Source organism: Ovis canadensis, chromosome 6, assembly GCF_042477335.2.
Source record: "Ovis canadensis isolate MfBH-ARS-UI-01 breed Bighorn chromosome 6, ARS-UI_OviCan_v2, whole genome shotgun sequence".
NCBI classification, from domain to species: domain Eukaryota; kingdom Metazoa; phylum Chordata; class Mammalia; order Artiodactyla; family Bovidae; genus Ovis; species Ovis canadensis.
In genome coordinates this window covers 83,645,192-83,666,437 of record NC_091250.1, presented here as the reverse complement: position 1 = coordinate 83,666,437, position 21,246 = coordinate 83,645,192, and the positions used below count along the sequence as shown (strand labels likewise).

At 36.4% G+C, this 21,246-nt stretch overlaps 1 protein-coding gene across 11 annotated transcripts in view; it reads left to right on the top strand.

The window, feature by feature from the left end:
* Positions 1-21,246, top strand: part of FRYL (FRY like transcription coactivator) — a 260,551-nt gene that overhangs the window by 150,805 nt on the left and 88,500 nt on the right. For 7 of the 11 annotated variants that reach the window (XR_011257763.1, XR_011257764.1, XM_069594060.1 and 4 more), the window contains 10 exons: positions 2,681-2,849; positions 3,140-3,232; positions 6,608-6,706; positions 8,143-8,244; positions 11,319-11,363; positions 14,097-14,200; positions 14,394-14,502; positions 17,460-17,546; positions 19,304-19,475; positions 19,991-20,123. Coding sequence is in view for 9 of the 11 variants with exons in the window: in XM_069594060.1 (XP_069450161.1) it covers positions 2,681-2,849; positions 3,140-3,232; positions 6,608-6,706; positions 8,143-8,244; positions 11,319-11,363; positions 14,097-14,200; positions 14,394-14,502; positions 17,460-17,546; positions 19,304-19,475; positions 19,991-20,123 (1,113 nt within the window). In the remaining 2 variants the exon portion in view is untranslated. The remainder of the gene's footprint in view (positions 1-2,680; positions 2,850-3,139; positions 3,233-6,607; positions 6,707-8,142; positions 8,245-11,318; positions 11,364-14,096; positions 14,201-14,393; positions 14,503-17,459; positions 17,547-19,303; positions 19,476-19,990; positions 20,124-21,246) is intronic. The other 4 variants (XM_069594063.1, XM_069594061.1, XM_069594062.1 and 1 more) reach the window with 1 other exon arrangement.

Here is a 21,246-nt window from a genome sequence, read left to right as displayed (position 1 = left end):
ACTTGGAATATATTGGAGTATTTGAACTGACTTAGACAATAATATATTAATATTGCATTTATATTTAATCAACAGTGAATCCTTGTCTCAGGAATATAGCTACTAAAACATGAGCAATGATATATTTCTTTTTATGGCCCTGTAGTTCATGATAGTTTGATTTTTATTTGGAGCCTATTGTACAGAATGAAGTAAGCCAGAAAGAAAAACACCAATACAGTATACTAACACATATATATGGAATTTAGAAAGATGGTAGCGATAACCCTGTATGCGAGACAGCAAAAGAGACACAGATGTATAGAACAGTCTTTTGGACTCTGTGGGAGAGGGAGAGGGTGGGATGATTTGGGAGAATGGCATTGAAACATGTATAATATCATACATGGAACGAATCGCCAGTCCAGGTTTGATGCATGATACAGGATGCTTGGGGCTGCTGCACTGGGATGACTCAGAGGGATGGTATGGAGAGGGAGGTGGGACGGGGTTCAGGATGGGGAACACGTGTACACCCGTGGTGGATTCATGTTGATGTATGCAAAACCAATACAATATTGTAAAGTAATTAGCCTCCAATTAAAATAAATTTATATAAAAAAATGAAAATGATTTTCTGTCAGGAAATGCTAAATAATACATGAACAAGTTGGATCCAGAAGAACCCTACATGATAGCTAAGTTAAATCTAATATGGTAAGGATAGTAAATAAAAATATTTATAGTAAAGGATAGTAAATATAAGGTAAATATATGAAATGTTTCTCAGTCTTATTGGTCTTGGCATAGGAAATGGCAATCCACTCCAGTATTCTTGCCTGGAAAATTCTATGGACAGAGGAGCCTGCCAGCTACAGTCCAGTGGGTCACAAACAGTCGGACATGACTGAGCGATTGAGCACACTTGCTGGTCTAGTTGTTAGAGAAATGCCACTCGAGCAGTAATGAGATGTTTTCCACCCTCACATCCAGTGAGCATGAGAAAAGACGTGGACACATCCTCATTTGGTTGGGCTGACGGCACCACCATTTGAAAGGAAAGGTGGTGAGGTGGGAAAGGGGTGAGGAGAAAGAGAAAGGCTGGGGGTGTTTCAGAATCTTGTCTATGCATTTCCTTTGATTATACTGACTGATAATTATTATAAGAAATTTAATGACAGAAAAAAATCTTTGGATTCTAATATTATTGCAATGAAAGGAATTTTATTCACTTTATATTTTCTTTATAAAATGTAAAAGAATACTTTCATGGAAAATGGTGTTGTATTCTCCAAGACTGAAATGGAAATAGATAAGTTATACTTCCTATCATGTGTCCATATTTCATTAAAATGTAATTAATATCTATATTTATTAATATTAATATGTAATCAGTGACCATTGGGTAGTATGCTTTGTCATTTTAACTTTCAACAACTAGTTTCCCCAAGTAATATTAACAGTAAACTCTTCACTTAATATAAGCAATCTGTTTATTGTATTTTTCATAATATATATGTTTCATAATATATAAAGGGTAAATGAAGTATTATTGATTAATGAACCATCAGATATCTTTTTGCAATGTAAACAAAGAAAAACTTAGTAGCCTTAACAACTGGGGTCATTTGAATCCAAGATGGTGCTCAATGTTTTGAAACCATTGTGATTCTCTAGCTTTTTCAGATTGTGAGACCAGTGTCCCCCCATGCTTCTTATTCTACAGTGTAAGAAGATAATAATTTTTATTGATAATTAGTAGTCTACAGTTGATTGGTTTATCTCATTAAACAAATGTATTGCTTCAGTCTGCCCTCCTTGTCACTCAGATTGCAGACTTCATTAAAAAGGAACCTTAAAATTTAGAGACACTCTCTGATTTACATATGGATGTTTTATGGGTGGGTTATTAGATCTTATTTTTATGATGATTATTAATAAGTGGTAGTAGTGTTGTATTGCAGAGAAGGCAATGGCACCCCACTCCAGTACTCTAGCCTGGAAAATCCCATGGACGGAGGAGCCTGGTAGGCTGCAGTCCATGGGGTCGCTAAGAGTCGGACGCAACTGAGCGACTTCACTTTCACTTTTCACTTTCATGCATTGGAGAAGGAAATGGCACCCCACTCCAGTGTTCTTGCCTGGAGAATCCCAGGGATGGGGGAGCCTAGTAGGCTGCAGTCCATGAGGTCGCTAGGAGTCGGACACAACTGAGTGACTTCACTTTCACTTTTCACTGTCATGCATTGGAGAAGGAAATGGCAACCCCCTCCAGTGTTCTTGCCTGGAGAATCCCAGGGACGGGGGAGCCTGGTGGGCTGCCATCTATGGGGTCACACAGAGTTGGACATGACTGAAGCGACGCAGCAGCAGCAGCAGCAGCAGTGTTGTATTGATGGTATTACAGCAATAAGAAATTATAATTCTAATAAGAATTTCTAATTCTAATATGGAATTTTCCTAATTCTTATTAGAAATTAGAATTTCTCCCTAAGGCATTTTTGATTTGAAAAACTAAATGAATAGCAAATTTAGAATAACAAATAATTTTGTTTTCATCTCTGTTTTTCTGGTAGTTTTGATGAGGGCAGAGAAAGGAGATGGTGTTTAGGTAAAACACATTTTGATTTCAACCTTTAATATCATGTGAGACATGAGTATTTTTAATTCATATCGAATTATGTGTCCGTGTATTTTAAAGGTTTCAGGCTGTGAGGAAGAAGTTTGTGACAGAATTAAAAGAACTGCGGCAAAAGGAACAAAGTCCACATGTGGTACAAAGCGTCATCAGCTTAATAATGGGAATGAAGTTTTTCCGAGTGAAAATGTATCCTGTAGAAGATTTTGAAGCATCATTTCAGTTCATGCAGGTTACCTACCCTTTTCAACTGCAGCGATTGGAATTAGCCTAACAGTAGTTGCTTTTGCTTTAGATGACTTTTTTAAAAGAAACAAGATAAATATGAATTAATGATAAGAGTTAATTCCTTATTCCAAGTGTTAAATTGTCACAAGTGTGAATTAACTTTCTGTTTAAATTTGAGCATGAATTTGAACTTAGTTTTCTGATAAAATTGCAGAATGTTTAAGAAATTATTGATATTATCATTTCTTAATCTTCTTCCTTTGTTAATCTAATATATCTTTTTCCCCTCTCAAGGAATGTGCTCAGTATTTCTTGGAAGTAAAAGATAAAGATATAAAACATGCACTTGCTGGTTTATTTGTGGAGATTCTTATCCCTGTAGCTGCTGTAAGTCCATTTTTATTTTTACGTTGTATTTGAAAGTCTCTGTTCATAATCTCGTAGACAATAAAGTGGAAACTTTGAATGTTATGTGGGTGTAGGGAAATCTTCATTAGACAAATAGCAGAACACTGATCAGTCTTTTAATTAAAAGAACAAGCCCAGGCCCTTAAGATTTAGAGACCATTAACAGGCAGTGTTTTTGCAGCCTGGAAGTAATGCTTATCTCAAGTAGCTCAGCATAACACATTGCATTTAATGGCATTTGCTCCTTACAGGGTGGTTGCCATTTTAATGCTTCTGAAGAATTTAAAAGTACTGTGACATATATCTTAGATTTTACAGGACTGTCTCACTTTTAAATGTTCATTTGTGTAGTTGCCATAACATTCATCATACCTGTCAAAATATGTATCCTAAGTTATTTATAAAATATGATTATTATAAATATGATCATGGTAACTTCTAGGGAAACAGTTTTATGAAAGCTTTTCTTGGTCTAAATTCATTGTATTTCTCAAAATTAATTTGAAGTTACTACTAACGTGTGTGTATTAGTCCCTCGGTTGTGTCCGACTTTTTGTGACCCCATGGATTATATAGTCCGTGGAATTCTCCAGGCCAGAGTACTGGAGTGGGTAGCCTTTCACTCCTCCAGGCAATCTTCCCAACCCAGGGGTTGAACCCAAGTCTCCCGCATGGCAGGCAGATTTACCATCTGAGCCACCAAGGAAGCCCACACACTAGTCACATAATGTGATAAAATAGGATTTAGGGATTTTCGGGCTTCCCTGGTGGCTCAGACGGTAAAGTGTCTGCCTGCAATGTGGGAGACACGGGTTCATTTCCTGGGTCGGGAAGATCCCCTGCAGAAGGAAATGGCAACCCACTCCAGTACTCTTGCCTGGAAAATTCCATGGACAGAGGAGCCTTGCAGGCTGCAGTCCATGGGGTCACAAAGAGTCAGACACAACTGAGCGACTTCACTTCACTTCAGGGATTTTAGCATACTTGGACATGCTAGAATTTTTTTGCTTCCTGTGTGGTTTTTGTGTGTATGTGGTATGTGATAATGCTATTTACTTTCAGTTTACCATGTACTGCTGTATGAATGATATTCTTTATAGTTATACACACACACACATATTTCATTTTTAAAAACTTAATGGAGGTAAAATTGACTTAAACTACACATATTTAAATTGTACAATTGGACATATGTATACGTCTGTAAAACCTTCACCGCGATGAAGATAGTATACATTTCTACCATCCTCCAAAATTGTCTTCATGCTCCTTTTTAATCCCCACTACCACTCACCCCACATTTTTCTCAGATCTAACCATGGATCTTTCTATTCCTCTACTTAGTTTTGGGTTTCCTAGAATTTTATGCTAATGGAATCTTACACTACAGACTCTTTTCTGGTTTCTTTTGCTCTGCATAATTATTTTGAGTTCCAGCTATGTTACAGAATGTATCAGCAGTTTATTCATTGTTGACTAGTATTCTATTGTATGGATGCATAGTTTGGTTGTGTATTTACCTGTTTGGAGATATTTGTTCCTTAGAAGTGATTTGAGTTACTGCTTATCCATCCCGAATTGTCATGTGTGCTTCCCCTTTGTCTGAAAATCTGTTTTTACCAGGTATCTGAGAGTATGCTGTAGTTTTCAAGGCAGTTCATCAAGAGGAGCAGATTGTAGGAAGAAAGACTTTTGGCTGTGGTCCGTTATTACTGTTGCCTAGTTCTTCTTTAATGCTATGTTTACTTTTTTCGTTTATTTACTAGGATTGCACACTAACAAAGTACCACAAACTAGGTGGCTTAATCAGCAAAAATTTATTGTCTCACAGTTATAGAGGCTAGATATCTGAGACCAAGGTGTTGGCAAGTTGATCTTTTTGAGTGCTGTGAGGAAGATCTGTTCCATGCCTCTTACCTAGCTTCTGGTAGTTTGCTGAAAATCTCCGACATTCCTTGTCTTGTAGAAGTTTCACCCTGATCTATGCTTTATCTTTACATGGTGTTCTCCTTGTGTGCGTGTCTATGTCTGCATTTCCCCCGCTTTTTGAGGACACTAGTCATGTTGGAGTAGCACCCCCTTCCCCCGCCAGTACACACATACTCCAATAGGACCTTATCTTGCAGATATAACTAACTATATCTGCAATGATTTTCTTATAAGGTCACGTTATGAGGTATGTGGGGTTGGGACTTCAGTGTTTGAATTTTGGGACAATTCAGCCCATAACACCTGCCTCTGTACATGGAGCTTCTTCTGTCTGGAACATTCTTACCACTCTAATAACCCCCAGCCTCCTTTCTTAGTTGGCCTCTGCTTGTTTATTCATTATCTGTATTGAGTGCTTCCTGTGGGTCAGGGCCTCTCCTGTACACAGAGTAGAACAATGGTCAGGGTAGGTAAGACTTTTTTACTCTTCTATATCTTACATCCAGTTCAGCTAACTCACAGTCACTGAATATGTACAATATGCAGTATGCCAGATGTGTTGGTGAGTACTATGGAGAAATGTAAAGCAAGGTAGGGCCCTAAAAATGCTGCAGTGGGTAGGGGAGTTGAAATTTTAAATAGAGTGATTAGGAAAGATTAGGCTTCCCTGGTGGCTCAGCTGATAAATAATCCGCCAGCAATGTGGGAGACCTGGGTTCGATCCCTGGGTTGGGAAGATCCCCTGGAGAAAGGAATGGCCTCCCACTCCAGTATTCCGGCCTGGAGAATTCCATGGACTGTATAGTCCATGGGATCATAAAAGTTGGACACGGCTGAGCGACTTTCAGCAAAGGCCACCACCTTGAAAGGGATGATAACAGCTGACCAAAAACTGAAGGAATGCAGGAGCAAGGCATACCAGATTTGGGGAAAGACTTTCTTAGGCAGAAGGAGCCAGCACAGTCATCCAGAAGCAAGAGCATCTTTGATGTGTTCTAGGAATAACAGAGATGCTAGTGTGGCTGGATGCCAGTGCAGGGGCCAGAGCAGTGGGAGATAAGGTCAGAGAGGTTACGTGGGATGCTATAGTATCTTAGGCAAGGAAATGCTGGATTCAGTGTATATATTACTTCCTTATGGAGGTTTTCACTGGGGTCCGTTCTGAGTGCCCTAAGAGCACACAGAATTTTCTCTTGGAGCTTTTTTTGTACCACATAGTCATTGTCTGTTCACTTGTCTCTAGTCTCTGCTTGTTCACCCAGGGCAGGGACCTGGTTTGTCTTATTTACTTTATGGAACTTCCATTAGATACTCAGAGAATTATTAACCAGTTTCAAACCTTACAAAACCTCTTTGTAATCTCTGTATAGTTTGATCTAACGTTTGTAACCATTTTCTTTGTTTTTGTATTATCTTTTTACCTAGGCTGTGAAAAACGAAGTGAATGTTCCCTGCTTGAAGAATTTTGTGGAGATGCTTTATCAGACTACTTTTGAACTGAGTTCCAGAAAGAAACATTCATTGGTATGAGAAACATTTCAAACCTTCACATATTTATTTGGAATTTTAATAATTGATTTATGAATTTAGTAGAGTTTTTTTTTAGTAGAATTTAAAGAGAATTATAAAAATTAAAATTGTAAAATATCCAAAGTGTAAACACAAGGGGGAAATTTTACCTATTTTCTCCTGCTCTTTTAAAAACTGTATATTCTTAATTTTATTAGCTCTGTATTTAGTAGGTTATTCAGACTTTATTCTAGGTTTTGACAGATGCTTTAAATTTTGTATTAGAATATGTAAAGTGAAAGTGTTAGTCACTCAGTTGTGTCTGAGTCTTTGTGACCCCGTGGACTATAGCCCGCCAGGTTCCTCTATCCGAGGGATATTCCAGGCAGGAATACTGGAATGGGTTGCCATTTCCTTCTCCAGGGGATCTTCCCAACCCAGGGATTGAACTCGGGTCTCCTGCATTGCAGGCAGATTCTTTACCATCTGAACCACAAGTGAAACCCGTATTAGAATGTAGGAAAATTTAACTGTAGTGAGAAGTGAAAGTGTTAGTTTCTTAGTCGTGTTTGGCTCTTTGCAGTCCTGTGGACTGTAGCCCGCTAGGCTCCTCTGTCCATGGGATTCTCCAGGCAAGCATACTGAAGTGGGTTGCCATTCCCTTTTCCAGAGGATTTTCCCAATCTAGGGATCTAACCCAAGCCTCCCGCATTACAGGCAGATTCTTTACCGTCTGAGCTACCAGGGAAGTCCAATTTTACATTATAATAAGTTGTATTCTGAAGCATGTGATTGTCTATATAATTACATCTTCTCTTTTCAGAAATTTAAGGTTTTTTTTTCCCCATTTAACCATACACTTCAATAACTTTGAGGGGTTTTTCTGTAAATTTGTATGCAGCTTGGAGAAAATGTGCAATAGTGGATGAGTACTTGACCACTTAAGATAGAGGTATAATAATAATCAACAGTGACTGTGCCAGGCACTAAGCCAAGTGCTTTCTACTCTTCATCTTACTTTATGCCTCAGGATATGTGTGATGATCATCCTCACTTTTCATGTTAGGAAAGTGAGACCTCTAGCACTTTAACGTATCCTCTGAGTGACTGGAGCACACACACTCCCTAAAGTCACCTGATGAATTGAAAGCGGAAACGTTAACGTTGGTCTCTGCTCTGACCCCCAGGGCTGCTGTTCTAGTTAGAGGAGTATTAGATCTAGGGAGAAATAACAGCATATTTCTAACTTGGGGAGAGGTGATGGGTCAGGAAATTGTTCTTACAGAAAAAATGCCCTTTGTCATTTCTTTGATTATTCCCTGATGTATTTTTTATTACAAACAGAAAAATGCTAATAGAATTTTTTTATGAGAATGAATGAAATATAATTGACAAGTCCAGTGCTGCCCTTTTTGTGAAAAATCTTAATTCTGTTTCTTCCTCTCCTTTAGGCTCTATATCCATTAATTACCTGCCTTTTATGTGTCAGTCAGAAACAGTTTTTTTTAAATAACTGGCATATATTCCTACAGAACTGTTTGTCACATTTAAAGGTAAGACTTAATCTCATTTCTGACCTGTAAATACTGACTGTAGTACATTCACTCATGCAGGTATATTAAACAGTATATAATAAAACTTTTAGTACTATAGTTCATTTGAATAGAGATATTTTACCATATTTCTTTTCTTATACATCATTTCTTCTATAGGGAGTCATGTTACAGACATGAATAAACTGTTGATTAAATTTAGTTGGTCTTAATGAATGCAAAATTATATATTTTTAATGATTATTTATAATATCTTAGATTTAGCAATATTTATTAATTCCTTTAGAATTTCAGAGTATTAGTTAATCTTATAAAATTCTTCAAATTGTTACTTTGTGTTTTCTTTTGAGAAAATTCAGTAATGTTGGCTCAAGTCTGAATAATATGAAAAAAGCCTTGATGATAAAATATCACTAAAAGCACATTTAGTGTAATTATGCCTGGTCAAATCTAGAAGGATGGTTCTGGATCTTGACAGCTCCTGAAATGTTCTGGCTTGAATCAAGGGATAATTACTTGTTATTAACAGTATTTGGCACATCTGTGTTCAGTCTGAAAAGAAAACTATGAGGTAGAAGGATCTTCCCAGGATACTCTGCTGAAGGATCTCACAGGATCTTTTCTTCTGTGGACAGGAGCACAGTTAATATCTGACACAGAATGGGAATGTTCCACATCTGAATGTCATATGAACACTGGACTTGAATACTGTTTTGATGCATAAATGAATATATTTGAATATCTGCTTACATATTATAGAAATGTGGCTGCCAAGTCACTTCAGTCGTGTCCGACTCTGTGTGACCCCATAGACGGCAGCCCACCAGGCTCCCCGTCCCTGGGATTCTCCAGGCAAGAACACTGGAGTGGGTTACCATTTCCTCTCCAATGCATGAAACTGAAAAGTGAAAGGAAAGTAGCTCAGTCATGTCCGACTCCTAGCGACCCCATGGACTGCAGCCTTCCAGGCTCCTCCGTCCATGGTATTTTCCAGGCAAGAGTACTGGAGTGAGGCAGACATGGCTTTTTATTTTCTGTTATTCCTCTAAGTTAGGGTTAAAACTGAAAATCTTAAGCTTTGAAGATGATGAAACCAAGGCACAGAGAGATTAACTGACTTATCTCTGATCCAACAGCTAATCATGATGTGAGAAATAGGACTGGCTCTTTTTTTCTCACTTTTAAAGATTGATTTACTGGGCAACATTATTATATATGCATTTTTTAAATGATTTTACATATCATTTTGAAAAATACTTTTATTTCTTAGTAAGATATACTAAAAATAGGTCTTCCCAGAAGTATTTTTGGCTGTTTCTCTCCATAATATACATACATTGATGTTATTCATATTTGGGTGAGAATTGATATATTCTCTTTGCTTTATTTATGAAAATTCTCAGTATTAGTCAAACTGGTTAAATTCTTTATGCCATGCAACCAGAAAATTAGTTTTGTTAAGTACATTATATTGTTTCTGTCCTTATTTTGGTAATTCATACAGATTTAGGTGCTGAAAGGGAAGTGATAATTTTCTGGGTAGTATGATTCTTCAAACTTATAATAACATATTTTAAGGCACACAGTTTAACTGTTTCTGGAAGATTGCTTTGTTTCATGACAATTCATACTTTTCTGTTGCTTGTTGGAATGTTTTATATATATACGTTTCCACCTAACATATTTGCAGTTCTTTCGCAGTACCTTAACTTTTTTTTTTTTTTTTGTCTTAAGGCTTTCATTTAAAATGCTGTTTTCTTTGAACCCTTACCTCCTATTAAACATTTCTGGCATATTGTCCATTTTCATTAATGGCTGTGTCAATCTGCCAGGCTAAAGGAGATAAGAGCCACTTAGCATGAATATTTGGAATATAGTTGTCTTGACCATTAACCCTTAACTTACATTAAGGCTCTATTCAGCAGAAATTTTATGACTTGGTTCCTCCTTTTTAAGTTTTATATACTGTGGCTACGCTGCATAGTTGAGGTAAGGAGTTGAGTATTCAGGGAAAAACTATGCTGGTTATCTGTTGTGACAGGTACAACTTATTTGATTTATATATAGGGAAAATTGGCCCAAGATGAAGGTCTTCCCTAAATTGATTTTGCTTTGAGATTCAAGTAATCTCTTGATCTCAAAGTAATCTTTAACACTTTTTGTAGAACTACTACTTCTTAAGATAAATTTTTATTAATATTTCTTATAGGCTAGACTTTCTAAGTATGGTATCTCATTTAATTTTTACTATAACTGAGGCTAATAGAGATAAGATTTGCATCTAAATCCATCTAGTTCCATAGTTTTTGTTCTTTCTGGTCTACCATGTTACCTTATAATGTACTAAAAAGAATATTGCTATACTTAAATATTTAAAAATGTGCTTTTGGCTGTAATTCTGGGGTATTAAAATGGCATTATTCTATAGATTCATAGGAATAAATATGATACATTTTCAAGGTACTTTAAAATAGTGCACAGTTTTTAAAAAATTATCATACTAGTTTTTTAAATTGGTGACCAGAAAAATGGCCATTAATCTGTAGGTCCATAAAAGCATGAGAGAACAACAGTTTATTTTCACTGAAAATGTTAAATCTGCTATTTTTCTCCCAAATGTGATTTGGTAGTTTCCCATGCCCCTGTATTTATGTCAGTTGAGGTCATTATGTGAAAAATGATTTTAAAGTTTCTAAAGAATAAGAAAGAGAGGAATAAGAGTAGGTGCCATATAAAAATAATTGAAATATTTTTTCTACAGTGTATGCTTCCTTTCTTTTAAAAATGGAAACTTGCCTAAAATTAAATGCTGTACTTTTAGAGGAAAAATTAGACAGTTGAAAATTTTAACTATTTTCTCTCAGCTTCAGTGTTGTAGGTGTATCCCATGATCCATGATGTCCAAATTATAGAATTGTTTTCCCTCAGTGTTTCTAGCCACTGTCTTGGAAATTTCAAATTTCTCCTAAATAGAGACCTTGGTGAAGAGCTGTCTTGTTTTGTGCTTATTTTCATCTAACATGCATGTGCTGCATCTCATGTTTATGTTTGCTGTCTCACATTGCTTTATTTAGATGCCATCTAACAACAGTATCAGAAAACAAATAGAAACTCTCCAGGTGAGTCGTGTTGATGTTACAAAGTAAAATATTGCTTTATCTCCTTAAGTGTGGCTTTTTTCCCCCCTTTACCCATTGCTGCCTTGCATGTCCAATGTATTTATTCAAACCTGCTTCTTGTGTTGTAAAAGAAGAGGCGCATACAGCAGGAACTTTCTACCAAAGGTTTATATTAATGTGGCCCCAAGAAGATGAATTTAATAGAGAGAGATGATACCGAATACTGATCTTTAGCCATCATCTTCCGTTTTAATATATTCTATTTAATTTAGGTTAGCTGTTATGATACCTTTTTATATAGTGTTTTTTTTAATAAATTATACTTTTAAAATATTTTCCAATGAAATTAAAGGGACAGTAACTCAGGCTGAATATGATTTTGATGCAACACTTTAAAATTTCAATCCTACTGGTTTGAGTTTAAGTAAATCTCTTTTTTTGTTTTTGTTCATAGTAGGAAAAGGTGAAGAAACACTAAAATGATTGCTGCCAAGAGCATATTTGACTGACATCAAAACTTTATTATATGTTAATAAAACTGGACTTTATTAATGTAATCTGATTATTCAAATTAGACCAGAACTGTAACTAGGGAATTATGTGTCTTTGTTTAAGGATTAGATTAATTGAGGATGTCTTTATTATTCAGACATGTATAGCAGCATTTCATTGACCAAATAAACGATTATATGATTTTTAATCACTTTTTATCTTGTTTGGCATTGTTCTTTATAAAATAAATCTGCTTTATAAAACACAGTAGTACATCTTGGAAAGTTTGAAAATCAAATTTTATTTCATGTCAGATGCCTCAGCATATAAGATATTCTAAGTTATATGAGAATAATTTTTATGTGAATTAGACTTAGATTTTTAATATGTAATTTATTACATGTTGGTTTATAATATTCATATTTTGAAAATATAATTAACAAAGTGAAAGTATTATTTGTAGTGTACCTAAAACTAAGTGAAAGTGAAGTCGCTCAGTCGTGTCTAACTCTTTGTGACTCCGTGGACTGTAGGCCACCAGGCTCCTGCATCCATGGGATTTCCCAGGCAAGAATACTGGAGTGGGTTGCCATTTCCTTCTCCAGGGGATCTTCCCGACCCAAGGATCAAACCCGGGTCTCCCGCATTGCAGGCAGACACTTTAACCTCTGAGCCACTAGGGAAGCCCAAAACTGAACTCTTATTTTGATATCTGAGACCTTGTATTTAAGTGCTAGAAAAGAAAGTATTTCAGAAAGCTTGGTTGTTACATTAGAAACATACATTGTATGTAACTATATATGTTATTTTATTTATATTAGTAACAAGTTAATAAAAAAACTACTTGGGGAGTATATTTAAAATTTGGAGTCATAGATTTGACAGTAGAGGAAAAGACTGATTTTTAGACTCTGACCAACTGAATAGTTGATATTCCATTCTGAATTATATCAAATCTTCATATACATAGATGTGCAAAATTATAGCCATTACCTTCTGTAGGGGGGATCTTTCTGACCTAGGAATTGAACCCAGGTCTCTCGCATTGCAGGCAGATTTTATCGTCTGAGCCACCAGGGAAGCCCTATGTTTTTTCCCCCTAGTTTTTGTCTTTTTAAAAAACAACTCCAGTAGTAACCTTTTTGCATTGCTTCTAATTATAGGGAGCAGATGTCTATTTTTCTGTAGTCTGAGAAAATACAAGATAGAATGGCTCAGCTACTTCATATTTTAAAAGTCCCTTTTGTCCATTGTTACGTATAAAATAATTGTTTAACAATAGCAAATCCCTCAAGCCAAATTAAATAAATGCTAATTTATAGGACTAAATGCATTATAATTAACAGATGCATAAAGAATTTCTCCTAATAAAGATGATTATTAGCTAATTTTCAGATTTTACAATTAACTCTCACTACATGACTTGTCATTTGAGAACTTCACTTTTTATAATAGCTCATATGAGGAAAAGGTTGACCAAATTGTGATCGAAATGGGTGCTTTTCTCATTTTAAATAATAATGTTTTTGTTCTAAACTAAGAATTAAGGGTAAACACTTGACACATACTGAGCATTTAAGATGTGCTAGGCAGTGTTCCAAGTGCGTTTCACATAATATAATAACTTCCTTAATCTGTGAGGTAGGTATGGGGTACCTTGTACCCTAATCTACATTTTAGAGATGAAGAAACTTTCACCAAACAATGTAACAGTCTCCAAGGATGAGGTTTGGCTAGTTATTCCTAATTTCATAGTCTATGCTTTTAACCCACCATTCCATATTTTTTTTTAAGTATAATCACTCAATAATATTTTGCATTGTTTCATAAGTGCAAATATCTATAACAACATTTGGTGTTATACATTTTAACTGTTTATGAGCTGCAATGAATTATGGCAAAGATGAATAATCCTTTCATCATTATGTCAGTATTGTTGTGGGACCCATTTACACATCAGGTAAGTTGAACTATATACACAGAAAATACATAATTCTAGTATTTTACTCTTTTGTTTTGAGAATACAAGGAATGACTCAAGTCCCTTATTTATGGTTGCTTTTGAGCTTTCTCTACTTACCATATACTAAACATATACTTACATATTGAAACCTGTTTTGTATTGAATAAAAAAGGGAATGGAAAGGGCTTTTAATTGTTGATAGAATATAATTGATCTTAAATTTATTGCAAGTACTTTAATAAATAAGCTTATTTTTATTCTCTTTTGTTTCTAAACAGAATAAAGATCCTAAAATGTCTCGAGTTGCACTGGAATCTTTGTATAGATTGTTGTGGGTCTATGTAATTAGAATAAAATGTGAAAGCAACACTGTAACTCAAAGGTGAGTGCCTTTGTTTTAAAGCATATTTCAAATAACATCTTCGTTAAAAAAAAAATAACCACGCTAATGAATATTAGTTAACAAAAATACCTTGAGGAGGAATATGAATTACCTTGACAGGATGGGAAGGATATTTTGCTAATGTTTTGTTACTTTCATTCTCTCATCATGACTAAATCTTTTCTCCTTCTAGTCGTCTTATGAGCATAGTGTCAGCACTTTTCCCCAAAGGTTCACGAAGTGTGGTTCCTCGTGACACACCTCTCAATATATTTGTGAAGATTATTCAGTTCATTGCTCAGGTGAGTAACTGACTCATAATACATATATATGTGGAAGTTATAAGCGTGACTCAGACTCCTAGAATTTGTTACACATCTAAAAGCATGGTAGTAAAACATTTATTAATACTGAACAGTGAAAAAAGTATGCTTTAAAAAGTAAAAAATGAGGCTAATGATTGATTTTTGTGTGTGTGCAAAATATGTTTAAATCATTGATCTACACACTTGGAGAAGGAAAGGAAATTCCCACAAATGGAAGCACTCAATTTAGAAAGAGTTGAGAAAATCTCATAATCCTACTTTTAGTCTATAAACTAATTAATGCCCGAGTATCTTAAAAGATAGTGGAACACTGTTTTCATAATAATATTAATCTAGGTTCTCAGGTGCAGACACTAGAATCCACTGTAGACAGCTGAACCCAATGGGGTCTTTTTATTTTTATTTTTTGACCACCATGTGGCATGTGGGATCCTAGTTTCCTGACCAGGGATTGAGCCTGTGCCTTATGTAATGGAAGGGCAGAGTCTTAACCACTGAACCACCAGGGAAGTCCCCAAAGGGGTCTTTTAAGGAATATAGATTGTTTACAGAATCGCTAATAGGACAGAAGAGACCATAACACTGGACTCCCAAGGGAGCTGCTGCCTCTGCCACAGTCAAAACAGCTGCCAAATTAGGAAGTATACCCCCAGGTGCTTCAGAATCATGCTGCTACCATGATCCCACCAGTAAAACAGATGCCTTTCTCCCTATCCTCCTCCTCCTCTACCCCAGTTCCCTGGGTTTCAATCACATTCTGAAGCCTGTTGTTGAATGGCATCCTGGGAAATGTCATGTTAGCTTTGGAGCCTCTGCAGTAAAGGCAGGTTTATTTGAAGAGGAGTAAATGGAGACTGAGTAAGCACATCTACATTGTCTTTTGTGACATCAGCCCTGGAGAAGCATAGGTAGGGTTACCTTCTCAATTTAGGAAAAACACTGGGATTCCAGGATATTCATTGAGTTCTCTTTGAACTAAAACTGTTGACAACGAAGATGACCCATAAGGTAATTATTCTTGACAGTGAAGAAGTAAAGAATATTTTAAAAAATAATACATTTCTATTTACAGAAGCACCGAATTAATGATAATTAGATAAGTATAAATGTGTCAGCAATATGAATGAAAGCAGATTGTGCTTTAGATTTGTGGTTCAGAGAACTTTTGCCATTTTATCACATCCCTTCTAGGGTGGTACCCACTCCCTTGGATTAATCACTTCACACCAGCATTCCTCCAGAACTATAGAGCTCCTCTCAAACGTCAGTTACTCTTAATTGACTTTTTCTTTTTCCTTGGAGATTACCTTACGGGAGCCCAGTTTTTTCTGTCCCAGTTTGAATTTCTTGCTCTCCAGGCCTGCTGCATAACTATTATCATGAAGCTTCCTTTCATCATTATTTTGGAAATTATTTCACTTAGATCTTCAGTATGATTTTGGTAAATGAGTGTTTAAAACTTATATCCTACTAGTTTGGGTATTAAACTAATCATTTGATAATTAAATCACATATATATAATCATATACTTTTAACATTCTGTTCAGTTCAGTCGCTCAGTCTTGTTCGACTCTGCGACCCCATGAACCACAGCACACAAGGCCTCCCTGTCCATCACCAACTGCCAGAGTCTACCCAAATCCATGTCCATTGAGTCACTGATGCCATCCAACCATCTCATCCTCCGTTGTCCCCTTCTACTCCTGCCCTCAGTCTTTCCCAGCATCAGGGTCTTTTCAAATGAGTTAGCTCTTCACATCAGGTGGCCAAAGTATTGGAGTTTCAGCTTCAACATCAGTCCTTCCAATGAACACCTAAAGGACTGATCTCCTTTAGGATGGATGGGTTGGATCTCCTTGCAGTCCAAGGAACTCCCAGAGTCTTCTCCAACACCACAGTTCAAAAGCATCAATTCTTCAGCCCTCAGCTTTCTTTATAGTCCAACTCTCACATCCATACATGACTACTGGAAAAACAGTAGCCTTGACTAGACAGACCTTTGTTGGCAAAGTAATGTCTCTGCTTTTGAATATGCTGTCTAGGTTGGTCATAACTTTCCTTCCAAGGAGCAAGCGTCTTTTAATTTCATGGCTGCAATCACCATCTGCAGTGATTTTGGAGCCCCCAAAAATAAAGTCTGACACTGTTTCCACTGTTTCCCCATCTATTTGCCATGAACTGATGGGACCAGGTATCATGATCTTAGTTTTCTGAATGTTGAACTTTAAGCCAACTTTTTCACTCTCCTCTTTCACTTGCATCAAGAGGCTCTTTAGTTCTTCACTTTTTGCCATAAGGGTGATGTCATCTGCATATCTGATATTTCTCCCATTAACATTAATTCTCCTTTTGTCCAACTAGATTCAGGAGCTTCTTCTGGTCACAGACAAGTATTCTTGACATTGTTTGTGTAATTCTTAACATGATCCGTGGTTTGGGAAGATTCCCCAGAGAAGGGAACTGCTACCCACTCCAGTATTCTGACCAGGAGAATTCCATGGACAGAGGAGCCTAGCAGGCTACAGTCCATGGAGTCACAAAGAGTTGGACATGACTGAGCTAGCATGATAACCTAACATATACAGGCAGAGCCCTGTTTTATTTAGTTTGCTTTATTTTTCCTTGTAGATATTGCACTTTTTTTTTTAATCAAATTGAAGGTTTGTGGCAACCCTGTGTTGTCAGATGATGGTTAGCAATTTAAGCAATCACGTATTTTTAGTTAAGGTTGTGCATTGTTTTTTAGGTATAATACTATAGTACAGTTAATAGACTACAATATGGTATAAACATAATTTTTATATGCACTTCTAAGCCAGAAAATTTATGTGACTTGCTTTATTGCAGTCTAGATCAAACCTACAATATCTCCAAAGCATCCCTATAGCAGAAGAAACTTCTAAGATTTTATTGATTGTTTTTCTTTTTTCTAGGAACGTTTGGATTTTGCAATGAAAGAAATAATATTTGATCTTCTCAGTGTTGGAAAATCTACTAAAACTTTCACCATTAATCCAGAGGTAAAAAAATTATAGTAATTTACTATCCTATATAATTAAAAAAAAATTTTTTTTAGAGCCCAGTTTCTGGAATCAGAACTCTTAGGCTTAAATTCCTAGTTAAAAACAAATTAAAATAAATGTTATTTCCTACTTCTTTAGTCCTATTATTCCCTAGTAAACTCCTATTTATACTTTAGATATTAAATTTTCAGATTGTTTAAAGATGTTTTGTGAACTAATTGCTTATTGGACTCTAATGACACTGGAGAATATATAAAATTATTGTGCTGGTTCTTCTCATAATCAAATCTTAGGTATATATTTAGTAGTTTAACAAGTGAGCTGGAAAGTTATTGAAGCTTTTTACTTGTAGGATTTTTAAGATAGGTTAATAATTATTTCCAGATTTTTAAAGTGAGCAAAAATGACTGATTTTTATAGATGACATGCTTGACAAAATGTCTTCTATGACTATGTGAAATGACCTTTTGATATTTAGACTAATTTCACCAGCGTTATGTCATATGTAAAGACAGGAGTAAAGCTGAAAACCTTGATCTTGGACAAAAATATATATATAAAGAAAAGTTTTATTTTACTCCTGTATTCCAGTGAACTGTCTTACACACCCACTGGGATACATATGTCCATTTAGCACTGGTGTAGGTCATGAATAGTGACAGCTTGGGCTGAGATGGTATGGTGGATAATTTACTGAGAAAAGAAACACTGAGAAGATACTGAGTTTGTGGGGAAAATGCCTTTTGGTTTGAACATGGTGAATCTGAGGCATCTTTTTGACATCCAAGTAGAAGTATCAGATTGGTCTAAGGGTTCAAGATCAGAGAAATGAGGCTTAAAATTAGGGGTGCTCTGGTACGAGTGGTAGTTGAAGACATGTAAATACATGAAATTACTTTGGGAGAGAATGCATAATGGTAAGAAAAGGCAACCTGGGAACTTGCCTTGAAGCAGCATAACGTTTAATACCCAGGTAAAGGCGGGTAAATCTGAAATGCGGGTATATAAGACACAGCCCGCAGTGGTACAGATGTAGTCAAGGAAGGGAGTGTTTAGGAAAGAAGAACTCTTTGACTGTGTTCCATGCTGCTGAAAAGTCAGATAGAATGAAGGAAAAATGCCCACTGTTTTGAGCAGTATGCTCACTGATGAGTGAGAGGGAAGTATTAACGGGGAGGGATCATTGCATTATGCTAGTTGAGTATAGTGAACAGGAATCGGATATGTTCAGTTAAAAGGGAAATGTTGAAGGTGCAAGAAAGAGAAGGAATGATTTGATAGTGTAATTTCCCGGCAATGCAAGAGCAGGTAGGATTCTATATAATAACTAGGAATATCAGCACCCCTTGATTGTAACAGGAGCGAAGGAGAGGAAGAAAAGGTGCAGATATAAATAGATCAGTGTACTTTGTAGTGAGAAATTGAGGAAGATTGGTGGTTTTTTACTATGACGTGGGAGACAAATCATCTACTCAGAGAAGGGAAGGTACAGTATCAGGGTAGTAGAGCTGAGGAAGGAATGGGAGAGTTTTGAAGTAAGCTAGAAAAGTTGACCTCAGAGTGAAAGAATGGCACTTGGGAATTGTATGTTAAATTCCAGCACCTGGGCTGGTTTAAAAAATGTTGAACAGAGAGGTTCATTTTTCTTCTATCCTTCTTCCTCCCATCCCTCACTGTTACTTGATGAGATGTTTTTAGCGTGAAAAAAGAGGAATTTTCTGACATTTTTATTTTGAAACTTTTTTTCTCTGAAGAGAATGAACATAGGCCTCAGAGTCTTCCTTGTCATAGCGGACAGTTTGCAGCAAAAAGATGGTGAACCGCCAATGCCAACGACAGGAGTTATCCTTCCCTCAGGAAACACCTTGCGTGTAAAGAAAATTTTCCTCAATAAAACCTTGACAGATGAAGAAGCAAAAGTCATAGGTTAGTGTTAACTGGAATAAATAAATAATATAGTTTAATGTTCTTTTGTGAAAGTTTATGATCAAAGCTAAAATGAATATATTTGCCTACATACATTTATTTGCCTATGAATGTATGTGTCAGGTTATTCCAGGAAATAGAGTGATACAAAATGAATACATTTTCTATAATATCTGTAAATTTTCATGTTAGGAGACTTTGGATTAAATATTTTCTTTAGTTCAGTTCAGTCGCTCAGTCGTGTCCAACTCTTAATATTTTCTTACATGATACTATCCATTGCATCTTGTCCTTCTTCAAATTCAGTTGTGTGCATAATTTTTATACATTTCCTCCAATACACTGAAGCTGATCATCAGGGAGAAGAGTATGTCAAAGCCAGAATTTCTTCTGTAACATCAATAAGCTAATGCCAATTAAAAGTCAATAACCTTTTATATTTTACAGAGAATAACTAATTATTCTGTGTCTAATGTTTTACATTTTGTAACTGAGCTTTTTTTTTCCTCCTCCAGGAATGTCAGTTTACTATCCTCAAGTGAGAAAAGCATTAGATAGCATTCTAAGACATTTGGACAAAGAAGTTGGGAGGCCCATGTGTATGACTAGTGTGCAGATGTCCAATAAGGAGCCTGAAGATATGATTACGTATGTAGTCAGTAATTTCTCTTCATTGCTATTTCAGTTTTCATAAGTATAGAGGGTTGATTCTGCCTGTTTGTTCCCTTACTTTTTCTTCTGGAGTTTGCCCCTGTTGCCATCTACTGCAGTTTTTGATACAGTGATTCTTTCCACAGGCTCAGTTTTACCCTTTTATGTGCTGTCAAATCAATATAGATAGCAAAAGTCACCCTTGATCCATACAGTTCGTTGTCAGTGACGAGGCCTTATGGATAAATCCTACCTACCCCAGATGTGTGTGGACATGGCTGGTTTCAGTTGCTCAGTCATGTCCAACTTTGAGACCCCACGAACCGCAGCAGGGCAGGCTTCTCTGTCCATCACCAACTCCCGGAGTCCACCCAAACCCGTGACCATCGAGTTGATGATGCCTTCCAACCATCTCATCCTCCGCCATCCCCTTCCCCTCCTGCCCTAAATGTTTCCCAGCATCAGGGTCTTTTCCAGTGAGTCAGCTCTTTGCATCAGGTAGCCAAAGTATTGGAGTTTCAGCTTCAACATCAGTCTTCCAGTGAACACCCAGGACTGATCTCATTTAGGATGGCCTGGTTGGATCTCCTTGCAGTCCAGGGGACTCTCAAGAGTCTTCTCCAATACCACAGTTCAAAAGCATCAATTCTTTGGCACTCAGTTTTCTTTATAGTCCAACTCTTACATCCAAACATCACCACTGGAAAAACCATAGCCTTGACTAGATGGACCTTTGTTGGCAAAGTAATGACTCTGCTTTTTAATATCCTGTCTAGGTTGGTCATAACTTTCCTTCCAAGGAGTAAGTGTCTTTTAATTTCATGGCTGCAATCACCATCTGCAGTGATTTTAGAGCCCAGAAAAATAAAGTCTGCCACTGTTTCCCCATCTATTTGCCATGAAGTGATGGGACCGGGTAGCATGATCTTAGTTTTCTGAATGTTGAGCTTTAAGCCAACATTTTCACTCTACTCTTTCACTTTCATCAAGTGGCTCTTTAGTTTTTCTTCACTTTCTGCCATAAGGGGAGTGTCATCTGCATATCTGAGGTTATTGATATTTCTCCCAGCAATCTTGATTCCAGCTTGTGCTTCCTCTAGCCCAGCGTGTCTCATGATGT